Genomic DNA, 19,554 nt, shown 5'->3' on the forward strand with positions numbered 1-19,554 from the left:
AGATGGGGTAAAAGACATGAAGGTGGTAAAAAAAAAAAAAAAACTACATTGCTTTGAATAAATTAAAATAGAAAAAATATAGAATTTTGTTAGAATGATTAATCTCCATAATACTGGGTTTCTCCCACAGTTTCCACATGTACCTGTAGCCAGTATGGTGTCATCTCTCCCTTGAGTGAAAATCACGATTCGCTGCCTCTCTGAGTTCACCTTTGGAAGAGCCTGTGTCTTTTTGGCTATTTCTTTAATGTCGTCAGTCTATTAATAGAAAGAAGGAAAAAAATTCTCATAACCAATACAATAAACTAAAATTTTATTAGTAGATAAAGGATTTATCTTCTCATGTTCAAAGTAAGAAAGACCTGAAAATGTATTAAGAGTTATTATTTAAAAATTTTAACCACATACAGAAGTAAATAGAATAACAATCTTCAAGGAACCCACCATCAAGATGCAACAGTTTTAAATTTATGATGATGCTTATTTCATTTATATACCTTTATCCACCTGCCTTTCATATTATTCTGAAGCAAATCTCAGATACTAGTGTCACATGTAAATGCTTTAGTATGTATTTCTGAAAGGTAATGACTCAAACATAACCATATAACTATTATCATATTTTTAAAAATTAACATTTCTTTGATATCAACAAAAACACAGTTTTCAAATTTCCAATTAATGAGATTGTAAAAAGAGTAATATTAAATTATTTTAGAGGTTTACAGAGCATAATTATGCTGATTCTGGAAATAATGGTTACTATAATGCCAAATTTTTCAAAGAACTAAAATAAGAGAAAGAACTACTTTATTTATTTATTTTTTTCGGTACGCGGGCCTCTCACTGTTGTGGCCTCTCCCGTTGCGGAGCACAGGCTCCGGGCGCACAGGCTCAGCGGCCATGGCTCACGGGCCCAGCCGCTCAGCGGCATGTGGGATCTTCCCGGACCGGGTCACGAACTCGTGTCCCCTGCATCGTCAGGCGGACTCTCAGCCACTGCGCCACCAGGGAAGCCCAAGAACTACTTTTTTTAAAGATAAAGTTTTAAAAATTACAAATTAATTCTAGAAACCTTCATGCTATTTTGCATATCACATAGGCTGCGAAGTTTTACATCATAAATGTCTGTCTTGAAATCTAACTCTTGAGCTATGGGTTAGATATTCAGAATCATGTTTTCAACAATTTTAGATAACTTAAAAACCCATGTCTGAATTTAGTGGGCCTGTAAAATTGCCCATGGTTTGGGGTTTGTTGGTAGTTTACTCTATCACTGTGTAAAGTTTCAAACAGTTATGGAGAAATACCAGTGGGGAAATACCAGTGGGGAAATATATCTAAGAAATACCAGTGGGGAAATATATCTAAGAAAATAATTTAATTAGGATACAGGACAGAAGAATTTAGGTAAGTAAGGCAGACAAGTCACACTGGTTACAGACAACATCAGAAACCATGATTTTTTAAAAGTATGATGGTCATCAGTGAAATATTTGTATGCTGTTTATTCACAAAATACTTAAGAAATTCTGGATGATATATGAACCTAAGCTTCTCCTATACCTAACATCATGATTCCAGAGGACTGTTGTTTCTGAAAAGAATAGCCACTTGTGATTGGATAATGCTGCTGACCTTTCAAACAGGCTGACTATTCCACTTCTGGTTGCTTATTTTAGAAGAGAACTAAGCCTGAACTCTGATAACATGAGAAGAAATTCCCTCAGTTTGAGGGGAAAGACTATTAGAAATGACTGACGACAGTTGAAAGGACCCCACAAAATGCATGTCTTTTTTCTGTTTGTTTGTTTGTTTTTTAAATTTTTACTGGAGTATAGTTGATTTACAATGTTGTGTTAGTTTCAGGTGTACAGCAAAGTCAATCAGTTATATATACATACATATATCTTTTTAAAATTCTTTTCCCATATAGGTCATTACAGAGTATTGAGTAGAGTTCCCTGTGCTATACAATGGGTCCTTATTATTAGTTATTGCCAATGTCTTATGATAGTAATGTCTTCACTCTCTCAAATAAATGTATACTCTAAAAAATTACATATATTCTCTCAGTCTCCTTATCAAACACATATTTTACTGCTGTAGGATTTTTGCTTATGATTGGGTACAGTTCATCTTGAGTAAAGGTAAGAAGCAAACGCCAGAAAGATTCACTTTACCATCTTGGGGGTGGAATCTTATGCATGTACTGGATATTTTTTAAGTAGAGGTCCTTCTTTAAGGTGGTATAAGGAATAAATTAAGAGTGAGATTTGGTTGTCTTATACCAACGCTGTGAGAAGATATATTTTTTGTGCTAGTTTTGGTATCCTAATCAAAGAAATTTTTTTTATGTCAGATTAAATCTTATAAAAATGGCAATTCAAGATGGAAACAAACTTTTCAAATACAAAAGATAAATCTTTACAGAAAGGTTAAGCTATATTTTCTATTGATATTTGCATCAATATCCACCGTTCGTACAAAACCCCTTTGTCTCTCTTGGATCACTGTCAGTGTGCACCAAACCTAAATTTCTCACTATGCTTTGAGGAGTCATTGCTTTGCCCTCAACAGTTGATTCCCATCTCGTATAAAAACTTTTCTTAAAATCTCAATTTTGTCTTCCCAACAATGTATATATTTCGAGTTCTGTAGCCTCTCCTCCCCTATCCCCTGGTAGATTCTTCTCCCATATACCTGGGTTAACATATCTTAACAGAATGATGAAATTACAAGGGAGTATGACACAGTTGGATTTACTATTTGTGTGACCTCAAGGAGGTAAATATACCTCTCAGGCAGGTAAATAAACCTCCCTACAAAACTAAGACAATAATATTTGTGTTAAACGATGTTGGGAGTGAAGTATGCTAAAATCAGTGGGCAAAAGTCTGAAGAGAATCAGGATATTTGCATGGGCTCATAGTATCTCCCCCTAAGATACTTATTCATTATAAAAGGGAAAACAGAAATGTTACAGTGGAGAAAGTTGACAGACATCCCTTCACCCCAGTGATCACATTTAGCGATGCTAAAATTAGTGGGTAAAATAGGATATTTGCACAGTCTCAAAATATTGCCCCCAAGATATTTATTCACTACAGTGGGAAAACAGTAACTTCACAGAGGTTAAGTACCACCTTAACCCAGTGATCAAAGTTAACTTGGCCAACAGTAAGACACTGGGCTATCATTTACATCCCTGATGTGATGCACTGAGAAGGGTGATCTCTGTGGTATTTCTGCCCAAAATGCATGACCTCAATTTAATTATGAGAGAACATCAGACAAACCTAAATTGAGGGACATTCTACAAAACGACTGACAGGTACTCTTCAAAAGTATCAAATTCATGAACAAGGAACAAGTGACAAACTGTCTGATAGGAAGAGACTAAGACGATATGACAAATAAATGCAACCTGTAACCCTGGATTAGATTGTGGAACAGAAAAAGGAAATTAGAGGAAAAACTGGTAAAATCAGAATAAATTCTGTAGTTCAGTTACTGACCCTGTACAAATGTTAATTTCCTGACTTTGATTATTACATTCTGGTTATGTAAGATGTTAACATTAGGGGAAGCTGAGTGAAGGTATCTGGAAATTCTCTGTACTATTTTTGCAAACGTTCTAAATCTAAAATTGTTTCAAAATAAAAATGTTCTTTTGTGAGGATGAAAGAAGATAAGGTAAGTGAAAGAGCTTAATGCAATATTTAGAATATGCCAAGTACTTCATAAATATTAATTTATTTCCTCTATTTACCGTCATTTTAATACTTTCCAAAATTGTCAAAACCTAAGTTGCCTCAAAATCTCTAGAAAGGGCCTCAAGAGTTTTGAGTATTGAGAATTCAATTATGGTATCTAATAAGGGAGGACAAAGAGAAATAAGGAAGGAGAAGTAGAAGAAAGCTCATACAATTTAGCTATGAGCCATGTATAAATAGCTATGAGCACTCTGAAGTACTCATTAAATCTTAACCACTCTAGGCAGTAGGCACTATTACTATATCCCCATTTTATAGATGAGGAAACTGAGTCACAAAGAGGTAAAGTAACTTCCTAAAGTCATAAGCATACTAAGAGGTGGAGTCAGGACTAGCACCCACAAAGTCTAACTCCAGGGATTATACTCTTCCATGTTATCCACAGATTATACTGCTTCTATGAATTCTGGCCATGTGCCTTCTGTTGTTGTAACCAAAAAACTAGAGCATGTTTATCCTAAATCATTTTATGCCACATTCATAAGTCATTGCTGATCCTGCATTTAAATATGAGATATATATATATATATATATATATATATATATATATATATATTTTTTTTTTTTTTTTTTTTGGTGGTACGCAGGCCTCTCACTGTTGGATCTTTTTTATTAATTATTCTGGCATGTATTTTACTGTAGTGAATTTCACCTTCTGAATTTCCAGATATTTCTCATTTTCCAAGGTCACTGGAAATCTGATTTCCTCCTCCAGTACGTTAGAATGTGAGAACGAAAGAAGTGTAGTTTATATAGTAAAGAGTACCAGACTCAGAGAGCTGAGCTCTGATTCTGGCTCTATTGTCTGTTAGCTACATGACCTTGAACAACTCATGCAGCTTATTTTTTCTGTTCAACTGATATGGCAATACATGCCCTACCTACCCGAGCCACCAGGTTTGTATGAATATTAAATATATCGATGATACGTTAGAAAAGGTTTTATAAACTGTGAATCATTTCATAAATGTTCAATTATGCTTTTATTGTCACTGGTGATCACACACCTTAAATTTAGCACTGTTTTCCAAATTAAAAAATATATTCTCGGGACTTCCCTGGTGGCGCAGTGGTTAAGAATCCACCTGCCAATGCAGGGGACACGGGTTCGAGCCCTGGTCCGGGAAGATCCCACATGTCGCGGAGCTACTAAGCCCATGCGCCACAACTACTGAGCCTGCGCTCTAGAGCCTACGAGCCACAACTACTGAAGCCCTCGCGCCTACAGCCCATGCTCTGCAACAAGAGAAGCCACTGCAATGAGAAGCCCGCACACCACAACGAAGAGTAGCCCCTGCTTGCTGCAACTAGACAAAGCCTGTGCGCAGCAACAAAGACCCAACACAAGCAAAACTAAAAAAAAAAACCAAAACAGAATATATTCTCTTCATTCCATTTTTAACAAGTTGATGATACAAATATTAAACAATACTGTCACAATCTACCTACTCTTATAGAATACCAATTGTGGTGTCTGCATACATTGCCTCACTTAACCACAGCGTATTCTGCTTTGTTTCCGAAATAGGAACTCCTATAATAATTACGGGGTTCATATGATGTGTCAGCTTCCATCCTGTCTCATACTACCTCCTCCTCACTCACTCCGTTCCAGTCACACTGGCCTCCTGTCAGTTCCTGGAGTACACAGTACATTATGCTCTTTTGTGTCTGTGGGCCTATGTACTCTTGTTCCCTCTGTTTCAAATTTGTTTCCCTATTGTTTGTTTGTTTTGCTTTTTTCTGGCATAGCTAGATATTTGTATTTTTCAAGTTTTCAAAGTGTTAGGCAGAAAGTCAGTGCTCAGCAAATATTTGTTGAATGAGTAAGTGATTAAATGAAGAGAATTTGAAGACTATCGTATCTCTTTCTGTTAATCTAGTGTTTTAAAACTGTTGTCATTTGGGACTCAGTCACCTAAGGAAGCAGCATTGTACTCTCTTAGCCAGCATGACCTGACTTAGTGTCTTATTTCCAGAAACTCTTGGTGATCATTCACTGCATTCTTTGTATTTGTAAGGAACACAGGAACCTTAGAAAAATCTTGGAGAATTCTTTGGGAATCAATATCTCCTGAAACTCTCTGGACTTGCTATCCAGTGCTGATCAGTGGAACTTTCTGTGATGATGTATATGTTTATATCTGCTCTGTCCAATATGGTAGTCCCTATCTACGTATGCATGCACTTCTAATGTGCCAAGAGACCGAGGAACTGAATTTTAAATTTTATTTAATTTTAATTTAAATAGCCACACGTGACTAGTAGATGCATATTGGATAGCACAATTCAATACTTCCCTCTCTCAGTGGTATAAGATGATAGACTTGTCATTGCTCAGAGAAAGACTACAAGCCTGGAAGCCTCTGGGTAGAGTCATGGGCTGTAGGGAAAGTAGGAAAATGTTAAAAGATTGCTTTATTTCCTCTATGGTTAGAAGTATTGTATTTTAGAGATCTAAAATAAGAAAATTAAAATTTGTTGCCTGGAGTAAAACTGAATAACTGATCCAATAGAAAAGGTATAAGTTATCTTCATCATTTGGCATATACTCTATTTCACTGAGAATGAAAATATAAAAAATATTTTTTATTTAGGTTTTGGAGGTATGCCCTTCACTTTAATTTAAATCAATTTTCAATACTGCTTTAAAAAGGTTTCATAATGAAACATGTTACTAAGTACCTTATTTTTATTTAGGTTCTAAAAATACAAACCTTTAATCAGTTCAAGATAAGGTTGATTTAAAAACACTGCAGTCTGAACCGATTTTCCAAAATAACAAAAGGCCTCACGAAACTTTTTACCCAAAGAATTGTCATTTTAAATTCTTAGCAGGTCTGTCATTTAAAACAGGGCACTATGCAATTTTCCATCAACCTATATATATATATATAAATCCTCTCTCTTCTGCTTTGTGCTCTGCCCAGCTCCAGTTTTTATCTCATTCTCCAGTGCCCTCCTAAGCTACCTCTTCTTACTGAAAATTGCCCAATTCGTTTTAAAGATTAAAGATTTTTTTTTTTTTTTTTTTTTGCGTTACGCGGGCCTCTCACTGTTGTGGCCTCTCCGGTTGCGGAGCACAGGCTCCGGACGCGCAGGCTCAGCGGCCATGGCTCACGGGCCTAGCCGCTCCGCGGCATGTGGGATCTTCCCGGACCGGGGCACGAACCGGTGTCCCCTGAATCGGCAGGCGAACTCTCAACCACTCTGCCACCAGGGAAGTCCAAGATTTTTTTCTTAAAGAAAGATTATCTAAAATTTGCAGAGAAGCTAACCAGAATATCATAAACAACGCTGCTGAAGATATTTCCTGATGAATAAACACTGGTTATTTTTAGAGGCATTTAGATTGGTCTCTTAGCAGACAGATCACTAGTGGCAACACTCAGTGGCTTTGGGAACTGATTGGGATTTATAACAGAAAATGAGGGTAGGACAGTGGATTTGTGGGAAGAAAAAAATGCCCACCTTTCCTTTCTTTTTTAATTTTTTCATTTCTCTCCTCTCATTCATGCCCCAAATTAAGAGGTAAAATTAAAGTTGGGAGGAATAAGACAGATTTTGTCTAGTTTGTCACACTACACTTGAGAGCACTGACACATTTCCATAGACATTAAACTGTTAAGTGATTTATTCTTGTTTGAGTCTTTAAAAATACCAAGTTTCAAACCTATGCTTTCATATCCCTATCCAATGAACTTAGGAAACTTTCATGACATTTTAAAATCATTCAGTTTCTCTAGATAGCATGCCATACATGGATTATATTTTATTAATAATACTTATTACTTCAGGGTATTCTACTCATGGCTCTTACAGATTCTGTGATGCGTATAATATTTTAGGGAACCCGTGAAGGGACACGTCAAGACACCGTGTGCTTTTAACCAATCTAACACATCATTGTCAAATCACCAACTGAGTCATCTTGCTATGTCAGGAGGTAATAAGGTATCCTACTATAATCATCATCACTTTGTTTATATGCTGTAATCATTTATGGCAGATTTATGGTAAAAAGAAACAACTCTAGAATCAATGAGTAAGAACTAACGGAAAGGTTAATATGGTGCTGGTTAGTAGAAAATAGAAAAAGTAGTTTGTTGCTAAGACTGTATTTAAACCAGGCATATACAAAGCATGTAGCTCAAGAGGGCAATAAAACTATGAATTAGTAAGGTTTAATAAACTATTAAAAATTATTATCAAGGTACTACTGAATCATGATCATTTGTTATACATAATGTTATATTTCTAAACATCTACAAAATTGGTTATTTTCTAGAACCAAAATACATTTTTAAATGTTAGCACAGAAAATAGGACACAAATTTATACTCTTCAGCCTTTTATCTTTGGAGAATTTTGATGTAACAACAGAGAGTATTAATTGTTAATACTGAAATTTCACATCAGTGAAACTTTAAAACATGGCTGAAAACATTTACGTATAGTTTCATGATCAAAACATTTGACTTTTAAATTGAATATTCCCTTCGTTACACTTAGCCTTGTATATCAATTGCCAGTTTGGGAAATGACAAAGTGAAACTTAAATTAGATAAAAATTACTTGGAAATCTTTATTCCTTCTTCTTCATGTGACTCAACCCCATATTCATGAGAATATGTTAAAACAAAAAAAGCAAACTCCCAAGAAACTATCAAAGTTGCCATTAATTGAGCATTATGAGGCAGAGTTTCATACCCTGATACAGTTTTTTTCATAAGATCTTGAGAGTAGAATACTTATACCACATGCTCACTATCTTCCTCCAAGAAAAGGAAGCCCTATGCCTGGTTGTCAAGTCCTATGACATGGATAACATACACATGTATCACTTTGTTGCTTGATAATGAATCTGTCTTTTGTACATTTAAATAACATTTCCATCACAATTTCATACAACACCTTTCTCTAAAGAGTTCAAAGTGAGCTTACTAATATATCCAGTCAATGCTCACAGCTTCTGTAGATGGTAGACAATACTGAGTATGCAAATAAGGAGAGAGTTTCTGTATGTTCCAGCTCTAGTCAGATTAAATGTTAAAAAATTACTACCATGAAACATTCCAAGTTGCTGTATAGAACACAGTATTCTATGTAATTCTAGCTAAATAAATATGATAGTCATAAAACTCACCAACTCAGTGAATTCTCTATCAATTAACCTGCGCTGAGATTAGTCAGTGTGGACTAATGATGGACTGGAAGGTAGATATTATGTAGGTAAAAACATAGTCTTGTCTATTAGCTTAATTTTGCCAACAACAACCACATGGAGTTTGGAATATTGACAAGATAATATTTCTATTTCTATGAGGAAAACAGAATCAATTATCTGGAAAGTAAAGCAAGTATCAATAGTTTGTTTCAGAAAATGTATATGTTTTATGCTATCAAAAAAAAAGAAGAGAGAAGAAAAAAAAGAGATTCAAACAGGAAGTTTATATGAACAGTATTTAAATTAATCAGTTCCTAACAACTGTTAAGTACAACTTTTGGAAATTAATTTACATAATGATAATCTACATGTGGTAGGGTTGAAATTATTTAAATGACATTATATTTCACTATTTAGTCTTGCTCCACCACTGCTTTAGCAGTGAATCCTTATGAAATGTAATGCAGCTAATGAGGTAGCTTTTTAACTGAACAAACTGACAGGCCCCATATCTGCAGAGGCAGCTTGAAACCGTGCCCAACCTCCTGGCTTCCCAAGAGGCTTTTCAAAATTCAATAAATAACATCTGTAGGCGATGTTGGGTGCAGACCTAGCAGAGTGCGTCATAACACTGTGCTGGCAGAACAAAGAAACCATGACGACTGCCAAGTTTCCATGGCAACTGCTGCGAGGCTCTGAGAGTATAATAGCACATCAATCACTGTCCAAAAGAACTTCATTATCAGCTAGAAGAAACCTTTAGGATCTGTTTAGTGTACAATTGTGGGTTAACTCACCTCAAAGCCTTGCTCTCTAGCAAAAGTGGCAGCTTCCTGAAATAAAAAAAAAGGAACAGTTAATTATAAAGTGCTAGGTAATGAAGAAATAATCCATTTTGAAACTCATTCAGTCTTCTTTTTACACAATTATCTCAATATATCCACATAGTTCAATTTTTATTCTTACACCAAAAAAAAAAAAAAAGATTTCTTTTTACCTTGGCATGAAAAAAAAGGCAGCATAATGTCAACACACTTCAGAAGTTGAAATAAGATATAGTACATGTTTTTACTGTAGCTGTCACTGTGAGTTCAGGTGTTTTGACCCCAGCAAAGAAAATCATTTGAAACCTAAGGAAGATGCTGATGGTTATGTTTTTAATTAAAACAATACCTTACAGAAAAACGTAGAGAAAATACCTGTAGAGAAAAACGTCTGCTAAAAAATGTACAGACTCAGAAAACCCACCACTTCGTAATCCCTGATGAAATTTATTCAGGCAAGGATCATCAATGGATATTAAATTCATTAGGTGAAAGGATGACGGGGAACTGGGTATTTCATGGAATCAAAGTATCAAAGATCACATGCTGGTCATGGGGAGCAAAGTATAACTTTATAATACAAGGATCAAGCTGTCATCACTTTAACCAGCGATCGATCCTATCACTTATCATTAATAATGGCATCACCAAAAACACTGTGTCTTCTGTAATGATGCAGTATAAGGTACACAGCATCAGCTATAAAGTTTTTAACATGAATTAATAAAAATTTTATTTAATAACTTGCAGTCTACAGGAAATATAGAGGATAGGAGAACAAGTTAAATGATACACTGAGAAAGCAAATGAACAAATCCATAATGCAGGACATTATACAGGACAAGTAGCTTGGTTTCTTCAATAAGTCAATGTTATGATAAAGTGGGCAGGGGAAAAATGACCAGGAGCAATATACAGATTTTAATTGGAAACTGTTTTGAAGAAACCAGCTATAAAATACATTTTGGGACAAGTGGAGAAATTTGATTATGAAATGGGAATTAGATAATATTAAGAATTATCGATTTCATAAGGAAAATGTTCTAGATTTTTAGAGGTGCATCCTGAAGTATTCTGGGATAAAATGGCATGATATATGTAATTTATTTTAGAAAACTTAAAAAAAATAAAGTGAAGCAAAAATGGTAAAATATTAATGACTGAATCTAGATGTATTCAGTATTACTATTTTTTTGGCCTGTTTGAAAATTTTTGTAATAAAAAGTCCCCACCCCCCATTTCTCTTTGATATAAGATGACAGGGTAACAGAAGTTGAACATCATTTAAAAAATACAGTTAAAAATTTTAAAACAATATTTTTCTGAATATTAAATATATCTTAAGGGCACAATCTGATGAACCTTATTATATACTCTAATGCCCTTATAATAGGTTATCAAATGACAAAAAACACATCTGTGTAACCAAATCCTTTCCCTTTCTTCACTCTGCTTTGCATATATATTTTCATTTAGTACTGATACAGAAAATGGAGGCAATATTACTTTTCCATTCCACTTCCTCCTTGAAAATGGAAAAAAAAAAAAAACTGCAGACAACTGTCAAGAGCCTCTACATCTTAACTTACATTCCTCCAAAATTATCTTTGCCAAGAGATATTAATAGAAGGATGGGATGTGAGCCTGAGTAGTGAGCAGATCCAACTAAAACGACTGCTGCACCAAACCATGTAAGGCAGAAACTACACTTAATGTCTCCAGCACAAATCTGGGTACCATCTACATGTTAAGGAAAACACAGGGAAGAAAAGTATGTATGCACTTATGGTCCAATATACTAATAGCATATAAATTTAAAGAACCACTCTGAGGGTTTGAAAAGGTCGAAACAGACGATTACAGCTGAACACTGAAGTTAATAGAAAGTGATAAGCTGAAAGTACAACTCCTTAGGCTGTTGACTACAGAAGCATAAGGCTGATTGAGTTAACCTTACTTGATATAGATTTTAAAAAAATGGAATTATGATCTTGACAATTGTTGCAAGCAAGGTTAGCCTCTCTGACAATTTACTTACACTAGAATCTTGTATACCACACAGTCAATAATATTTGCTAGCCTGGATGTCAAGGAAAAGGATAAAGTTCAAAAGATATCAACGTAGAACTTTTCCAAGCTGTCCAACTCAAGAACTAACCAAGCTAATTCTTATATGGAAAAGACAACTAAGAAGCCCTGCAAGAACTACTTATTTACATGGAACTTTATCAGAGGCACAAAAGAAACCTAGAGGACTATAAGACAAAGTTAATTATGAAGAATCTGTATGACTGAAGTTGCACTAAGACGTAAAAACTTAAAATTCACATACAGTAGTTAAGTTGCCTTTTTAATGTCCAGTTCTGTTCCCACAAATGTAAGAAGCTATCGACTGTGATCTGTTATGGTATAGTAGAACTGACTAATTGCAAGAAGGCACATTTATAAATGTCAGATCATTATTCTTTAAGGAAACTGGGCCCTAGGACACTTCCACATCTGTAAACTATTCCAAGCACCAACATATTTCTGACTGAGGAAGGACATGCTGAAGAAAAGTCAACTCAATTTTCTATTTTAGCGCCCCCTCACACAGGTTTGCAGAGCTGTGCCCTGTCACTGAAAAGCTAAGCACTTGTTCTATGGCTTAAAAAGATCTTATCTCCTGACTTCCTCCCACCTTCTTTTGATCTTGGGCTGGTGCCCCCAGTCACTCCATTAGAGAAGGCAGCTGGCTCACATCACTGCAGACTTTCCCACAGCTAACCTCTGATCTGAAGGTGTTTGTAGATACAATGATAGAACAACATTTATTTTTCCCTCTCAGCAAAACAACTAAAACAACACAGGGGAACAGTCTGACCCAGTAAGAATTTTAAGCAGAATTTTCGTCTTCAGATTCACTGCATGGAGAAACAGAAAGAAAAGGCATTAGGTCAGAAATCAGGGAAGAAAAAAGGGGCATAAATGGTGGGCAGAATAGTAAGACAAGTTCCAAATATCAAGGGTAATTCCAAGTGAACTGATCACACTAAATTGAAAAGGACTTTTTAGCGTGCCTTCGCAGTAAAAGTGAGAAAAGAAAACAAGCAAGTCTCCATCTGTGCTGCCCCAGGGCGCCACGTACTGAGTTTCACAAATCTAATGAAGCAGTCAAGTTAAAATCCAACCACAGAGTGAATGTGACATGTGGAGAACAGCTAGGGTTAGAATAGAGAAGCAGAGCGGTTCCTAATGCAGGTGATTATCCATGTGATAATCATTATATTTACAGGCTTTCTATTTTAGATCTGACATCAAAAATCACAAAGGAGGAGGGATTAAGGAAATAAACAACCGACACAGAGGCTTTCCTGCTCCCCTGAGAGTGCAGCACTTTCATTCATGCATGACAAGCAACAAAAGCAAAAGGCCAGGAAAGAGTATTTCTGAGAAGGCTGGATTTCACATTAACACTTCTTTCCATTTTGATAACTTTCACTATTATTCAGTTTCTCATACAGGTCACATTTTCAAAATCAGTTCCCATTGTTGTCTGTGCTATAGTACAGTATCATTTTTGGTTTACAATGAATGATACTCACATAATATATCTTTTACAACAACAAAGCCATTTTTTCCTTCCTGGAATTGAGTGTTGTGAATAAAATGACATATAATTAAAGTCTTAGACTCTCATCTACATCACACTGTTTAGGATTTGCATTAGGCTTGCTGCTTCACCAACCAGGCTAAAAGGATGAAACAACAACCAAGTATGGTTTTTTGAGTAGAGGTTTAAAAAAAGCTGAAATTCGCGGTTAATGAAAACTATGGAATACTTACATTACGAGCTATTTAGAGGGATTAGCAAACCACTACCAAAAAGCACAATCCTCAGATTATACAGGAAAGGAAGGAAAAACTCAAGTGTGTGTCTGTGTGTATGAAAGACAACAATTTCCTTTATATTCAATTGAGAAGAAAACTGTTTTCTCTGCATTTTGTCTGATAATACCCTGACTTTATAGAGAATTATCTAATCACAAACTAAAACCATAACTAGTCCATATTGTTATTCTAATTCCAATTATTTGTTACTAGTTATATAGAAATACAAATGATTTCTGTGTATTGGCCTTATATCCTGACACTTTGCCAAATTTGCTTATTAGCTGCAGGAACTATTCTTTTGCTCCTGTAAAGAAAGATGTTCCTACTAACCATATTACAAAGTTATTTTAAGAATTTAGCAAATGCCTTAAAAAGGTTACCTCTCTTTTCTCCAGGGTGATCTGAAGGGTATAAATACTAACTACCACCACTACCATAGCTCATAACCCTTGCTCTCCCACTTCCTGCTCTACACTTCAAGGCACTGAACCCAGTTAGAGCTATTATCTGCTTGCTTATGTTACCACTCTACTTTCTGATAGTGGACATAAGGGGTCTTGGGTATAGGCTGAAACTTCATGGACTGAAGCAAAAAAGGGAGAAGACCCAACTTAGGACCAAAGAAAGGTAACCTGTGACTATCCACCGAAAGCAGTCCATCCATTCAAAACAAACTATTCTGTTACCCCAATGCAAACAGGAAGCAGAAAGTTCACTGGAGTTCCCATGGTCTTCACTCAAGTCACAGGAGTCCAGGGCTTTAGGAGAAGCCAAGGGAGAACCGAGCCACCAAAACAGTTCTGCTGTTTTGTTTGTTCATCTCTCCATCCAAATAGAATCTACCCTGCAAGGATAGTTTTAGGCTAACAGATACTATTATGCTAGAGGTATATCAGTGCTACAGCTGTTGCAAACCTTACAATGGTATTAGACTTTGACATGATAATATTTGAAACAATACTGTAAATCCTAATGGTGTGGTGTACATGAGAGTCTAAGACGGAATGTTATCTATATCTGCCTTTCTCTGTATAAATCTATGTATAAAAATCTCTATCTATAAATAAAATTCTTAAATTTGTATATACATTTAGATGTATAATGCCTTTTTCGAAGGGCTTTAAATGCAAGATGGTACTGGTCAGGAGGCAGTTACAGCCAAATGGAAAGAGTACAGGGCTTAGAATCAGAAGACCTACACTAAGGTTGCTGTTTTACAGCAGCTCATTTGATATGTAATCTTGAGCAAGTCGCTCAGTATATCGGTTTATATCAACACAACTGAGGGCAACAAAACCTACTGGATTGTTGCTAGGAATAAATAAAATATTTAATGTGAACTGTAAAATCATTTTGCCTATTGAATTCAAGATCTTGGTAAGATCTTAGGATAATTTAAACAAATGAATTTCAGAGCATCCAGAGTACATTCAATGATTTGTCCTATCTGTGGATCATATGCGTAGTAGAGAAGCGTCTGAATTGGTTGCCTACTACATTGATCCCTAACTGATGATGTTCAAATTCTTGTAAAATTCCCTCCCCTTTGAATGCGGGCTGGACCTAGTGACTTGCTTCTAACAAATATCTGACAAAAGTGATGGGATGTCTTGTTTGTCCATCCTCTTGCTCACACGCTCTCACTCAGCTCTTGCTCTAGGGGAAATAAGCTGCCATGTTGTGAGGACCCCTATGGAGCGGCCCATGACTAACAACCAGAGAGGATCTAGGGCTTGCTAATAGCCATGTGAGTGAGCTTGGTAGTGAATACTCCCCAAGCAGAGATATGACTACAGCCCTGGCTGACATCCTGATTACAGCCTTGTAAGAGAATCTGATTCAGAGGCACCAAACTAAGCTGTGCCTGGACTCCCTATCCACATTTTAGACATGAGGAACCTAAGCCTTAGAGAGGTTAACTAACATGGCCCAATTCAGATATTTTCTCATTCAGATTATGCTAATCCTTAAAAAAAGGTCACAAAAATCAAATCAAACAAGCGTGGCTAACAAATCAATTGTAGGTGAGCAAATTATGGAAAGATAATTTAGATACATACTATCTAAATGGTTTTGTATACCTGATTATGATTAACCATTTCTTAGCTGTAGCAGTGATATACCTCTAATTCATGCTGACATTTAATGATAAAGAACTACCTGCTATTTATTTTTTTCCTACAATATATGATAAAGACTTATGTTGCTTAAGCCTCTAAATATTTCTTCATGCTATCCTTCAGACTATGAATTACTTTTTCTTTATGCTATCTACAAAATCATTTATATATTTTCTCATGAAACTGCATTAATGTTATAGTACTTTTAATTTTAAACTATTTCTGAAGAGGAAAAGTTTTAATTTGAAAATAAAGTAAACAAAGTCTAGAGAAAATTGTTAAAGAAAATATAAATCTGGGAAACCCCTTTTAAAATGTTTCATTTACGAAAATATCTGCACTGGTTTTTCCAAACAATATAACATACAACTTTGGGGAGATTTTCAACCTGTACTCTGACATTTATTACCATATGCTTCCTGTCTGCAGAATGCTGAACAGAAATATTATTTAACATTTACTGAGTGCCAAAATCTCTGTGGGACAATGTATAAACTATAAAGACACGCATGGCCCCTATCCATTAGGTTTATAATAAAAATCAGATAAACATATATAAATTATACTTTCATAAACATGACTGAAAAAAAATTACTCAAATTACAAGCCAAAAAAAATTAGGTTTAGTTTAGAACATACTTAACCCTTTCACAAAATGATTTGATAGACGTGTCTATTCTACTAAGGAAAGTTGTTAATTCCCACTGTTAAGCATATTTAATGGTGGTAATTAAAGGAAAACAAGTTTAGGAAAAGTGCTTCATCAAAATTTGACTGACTAGCTATTTGGGCTAACTTATAGAATAATCCAAGTTTTTCAGTTGCTGAAGAAAGAAAAAAGAGATGCTAGCATAAGAAAATCATCAGGGTAGCAGGCCTCTTATTGGGTATTTTATTTCCATTTTTAATGAGATAACATGTGCTTGGCATAAGGAAGGCACTCAACAAATGTCAATTATTTTACGTATTTCATTTGATCCTCATGAAAATCCCATAAAATAGGTATTCTTCTCCTTTCACAGATGAAAATCTGAAGGTTCAGAGACATTAAAATATGTCCAAGACCAAAAAACAAGTAATCGTAATAGCTGGCATTTGGATCTGAGGCTTTCCAAATGGTTTGTGCTGGTCTGCTACTGATGAACTCTTTTAGCTGTTTTATGTCTGAAAAAGTCTTTATCTCGTTTTCATTTTTCAAAGATATTTTTACTGGGTATAGAATTCTAGGTTGACAATTTTTTTGTCTCAGTGCTCTAAGGTCCAGCTTGTTTTAGATGCATTCTTATCTGTTTCTCTGTACAGATATGTCTTAAAAAAAAACCAACCTGTCTGCTTTTAAGATTTTTTTTTATCACTGATTGTATGCAATTTGATTATAATGTTCCTTGGTGTAGTTTTTTCCTTGTTTCTTTTGCAGTTTGTTGAGTTTCTTGGATTTGTGGGTTTATAGTTTTCTTCAAATTTGGAACATTTTCACTCTTTATTACTTCAAATATTGTTCTGTTTCTCCTCTCCAGGACTCCAAGTATGTATGTTAGGTCACTTGAAGTTGGCCAACCCCTGTATTATGCTATTAGTAGAATATTTATAAATTTTAAAACAGACATTTTTCTTCTTTACTGAATTACCAGTGAGGAACTGAAGGCCCTATGGAAAGCAGGCTACACAGCTTGTTAGCCTTAAGTAAAATGTATATCTTTAGGTCTTGTTTCCTTCATTCACTGGCCAAAAAAACCCCTAAAACCTAAATCACTCATATTAATAAAAAGACAGTAAAAGACAAGATAAATAACCAATTCTTACAAGTTTAGACACATGTTTACATGCGGCAATGAGAAAGGTATTACTGATCAGTGCTAAACATTAGACCAAAAACGGAAAGGAAGACCTCATGATGGGGAGAAACTGGCATTCTTACTAAGTGTCTTTTTAATAATTCTTCTCCCTCAAATATGCACCCATGTCTTTTGCATTTTCCATATTCCATGAACGAAGCTTCCTAAAGTGTCAAGGTGTAATAATCACTGCCAAATCAATCCGACCTTCTGTGGCCACTCTGATGACGCTAACGGCAGAACCTGTCATAAAAGCTCCTCTACTCTTTGAGTCTCTTGGTCTTTTGAGGGAGAAGACGAAATAAAATTGGAAATCACAGTAACATTCACAACCCAAAATATTACTGAATTAAATTAAGAAAGAAACTTATAGGACTACACTGTGACTTATTAGCACAACAAAATATAGTAAAAAACAGAGAAGCATCTAGTTTCCTACCTCTAGTGGGGAAGGGGGGCTGGGGGCAGGAAAGGCAGTTCCTCTTCCTCCTCAGGTCAGAATTTTTAACCTATGGATATGTACATAACACATTCCATACAAGTATCACCAATAACCAGTATTATTTTCTTCCTTCTTACTAGGTGACTCACAATAATTATGCGCAGAGTGTACTGTAATACTTATGTCTTAGAAACAAGTCCAACACAGACAAACTCAGAATTTTCACAATGGTCAGTAGGAAGTAACAAAAATGGCCATGGCAGTAACAATGAATACAGGTCTCTCAAGGAAAGGAAAAAAAACAAAACCTACGCCAAAAATGAAACTACAAAGAAGTCAAAGGAAAAAAAATCTAATGTGCATGAAAAACAAATCAGCCAAATGTCAGGCTACTAAAAAAATAATCACAAAAAGATGATAGAAAACACCCAACAGAGCATGTAGCAGGCCCTCCATAAAGGATTAATTGAAAGCATAATTCACCAATCCTTCCTCTATGATAATTAGGTTTAAAAAGATACTTTTGAAATGCTAGTACTGCATTTGATTATGAAGTGGGAGCCAATCATTAGTCTACAAACTAGACTCAAGAAATGTCTATCTTTCTACCTCACAAACATCATTTGTTTTCTTTTTCTTCTTTTGGTCACATCACACAGCTTGCAGGATTAGTTCCCTGACCAGGGATCAAACCCAGGCCCCCTGTAGTGGAAGCACAGAGTCCTAACAACTGAACCGCCAGGGAATACCGCCCCCCCCCACAGCTTTGTTCCTCACAAACCTTTTGTCAGAATCTGAGATAACACATTTTCTAATCCTAGTGCTTCCCTGTGTGTTTTGTTGTCTCTGTAACAAAGTATGAGTTTTCACTACATATTAACAAAATGCTGGGAAATGAAGGTAATTCAGCACAGAGGTAGTAATGAAGTGCTGACATTTTTTTTTTAATTTTTAAATTCAATTTTATTTACTTTTTTATACAGCAGGTTATTAGTTATCCACTTTATACATATTAGTGTATATATATCAATCCCAATCTCCCAATTCATCAGCCTCCCATGACATCATTTCCCCCCTTGGCGTCCATACATTTGTTTTCTACATCTGTTTCTCTATTTCTGCCCTGCAAACTGGTTCATCTGTACCATTTTTCTGGGTTCCACATACATGCATTAATATAGGATATTTGTTTTTCTCTTTCTGACTTACTTCACTCTGTATGACAGTCTGTAGATCCATCCACATCTCTACAAATGATCCAAATTCGTTCCTTTTTATGGCTGAGTAATATTCCATTGTATATATGTACCACATCTTCTTTATCCATTTGTCTGTTGATGGGCATTTAGGTTGCTTCCATGACCTGGCTATTGTAAATAGTCCTGCCATGAACATTGGGGTGCATGTGTCTTTCTGAATTATGGTTTTCTCTGGGTATATGCCCAGTGGGGGATTGCTGGGTCATATGGTAATTCTAGTTTTAGTTTTTTAAGGAACCGCCATGCTGTTTTCCATAG

General features: G+C 35.5%; 1 protein-coding gene across 10 annotated transcripts in view; it reads right to left on the reverse strand.

Annotated features, from left to right (window-relative positions):
- ADK (adenosine kinase) overlaps positions 1-19,554 on the reverse strand; it is a 483,942-nt gene that overhangs the window by 78,267 nt on the left and 386,121 nt on the right. For all 10 annotated transcript variants that reach the window (XM_019936015.3, XM_073793430.1, XM_019936011.3 and 7 more), the window contains 2 exons: positions 9,741-9,776; positions 144-258 (listed from right to left, as the gene is read on the reverse strand). In XM_019936015.3, the coding sequence (XP_019791574.1) occupies positions 144-258; positions 9,741-9,776 (151 nt within the window). The remainder of the gene's footprint in view (positions 1-143; positions 259-9,740; positions 9,777-19,554) is intronic.

The sequence above is a fragment of the Tursiops truncatus genome, chromosome 16 (genome assembly GCF_011762595.2).
Source record: "Tursiops truncatus isolate mTurTru1 chromosome 16, mTurTru1.mat.Y, whole genome shotgun sequence".
NCBI lineage: Eukaryota > Metazoa > Chordata > Mammalia > Artiodactyla > Delphinidae > Tursiops > Tursiops truncatus.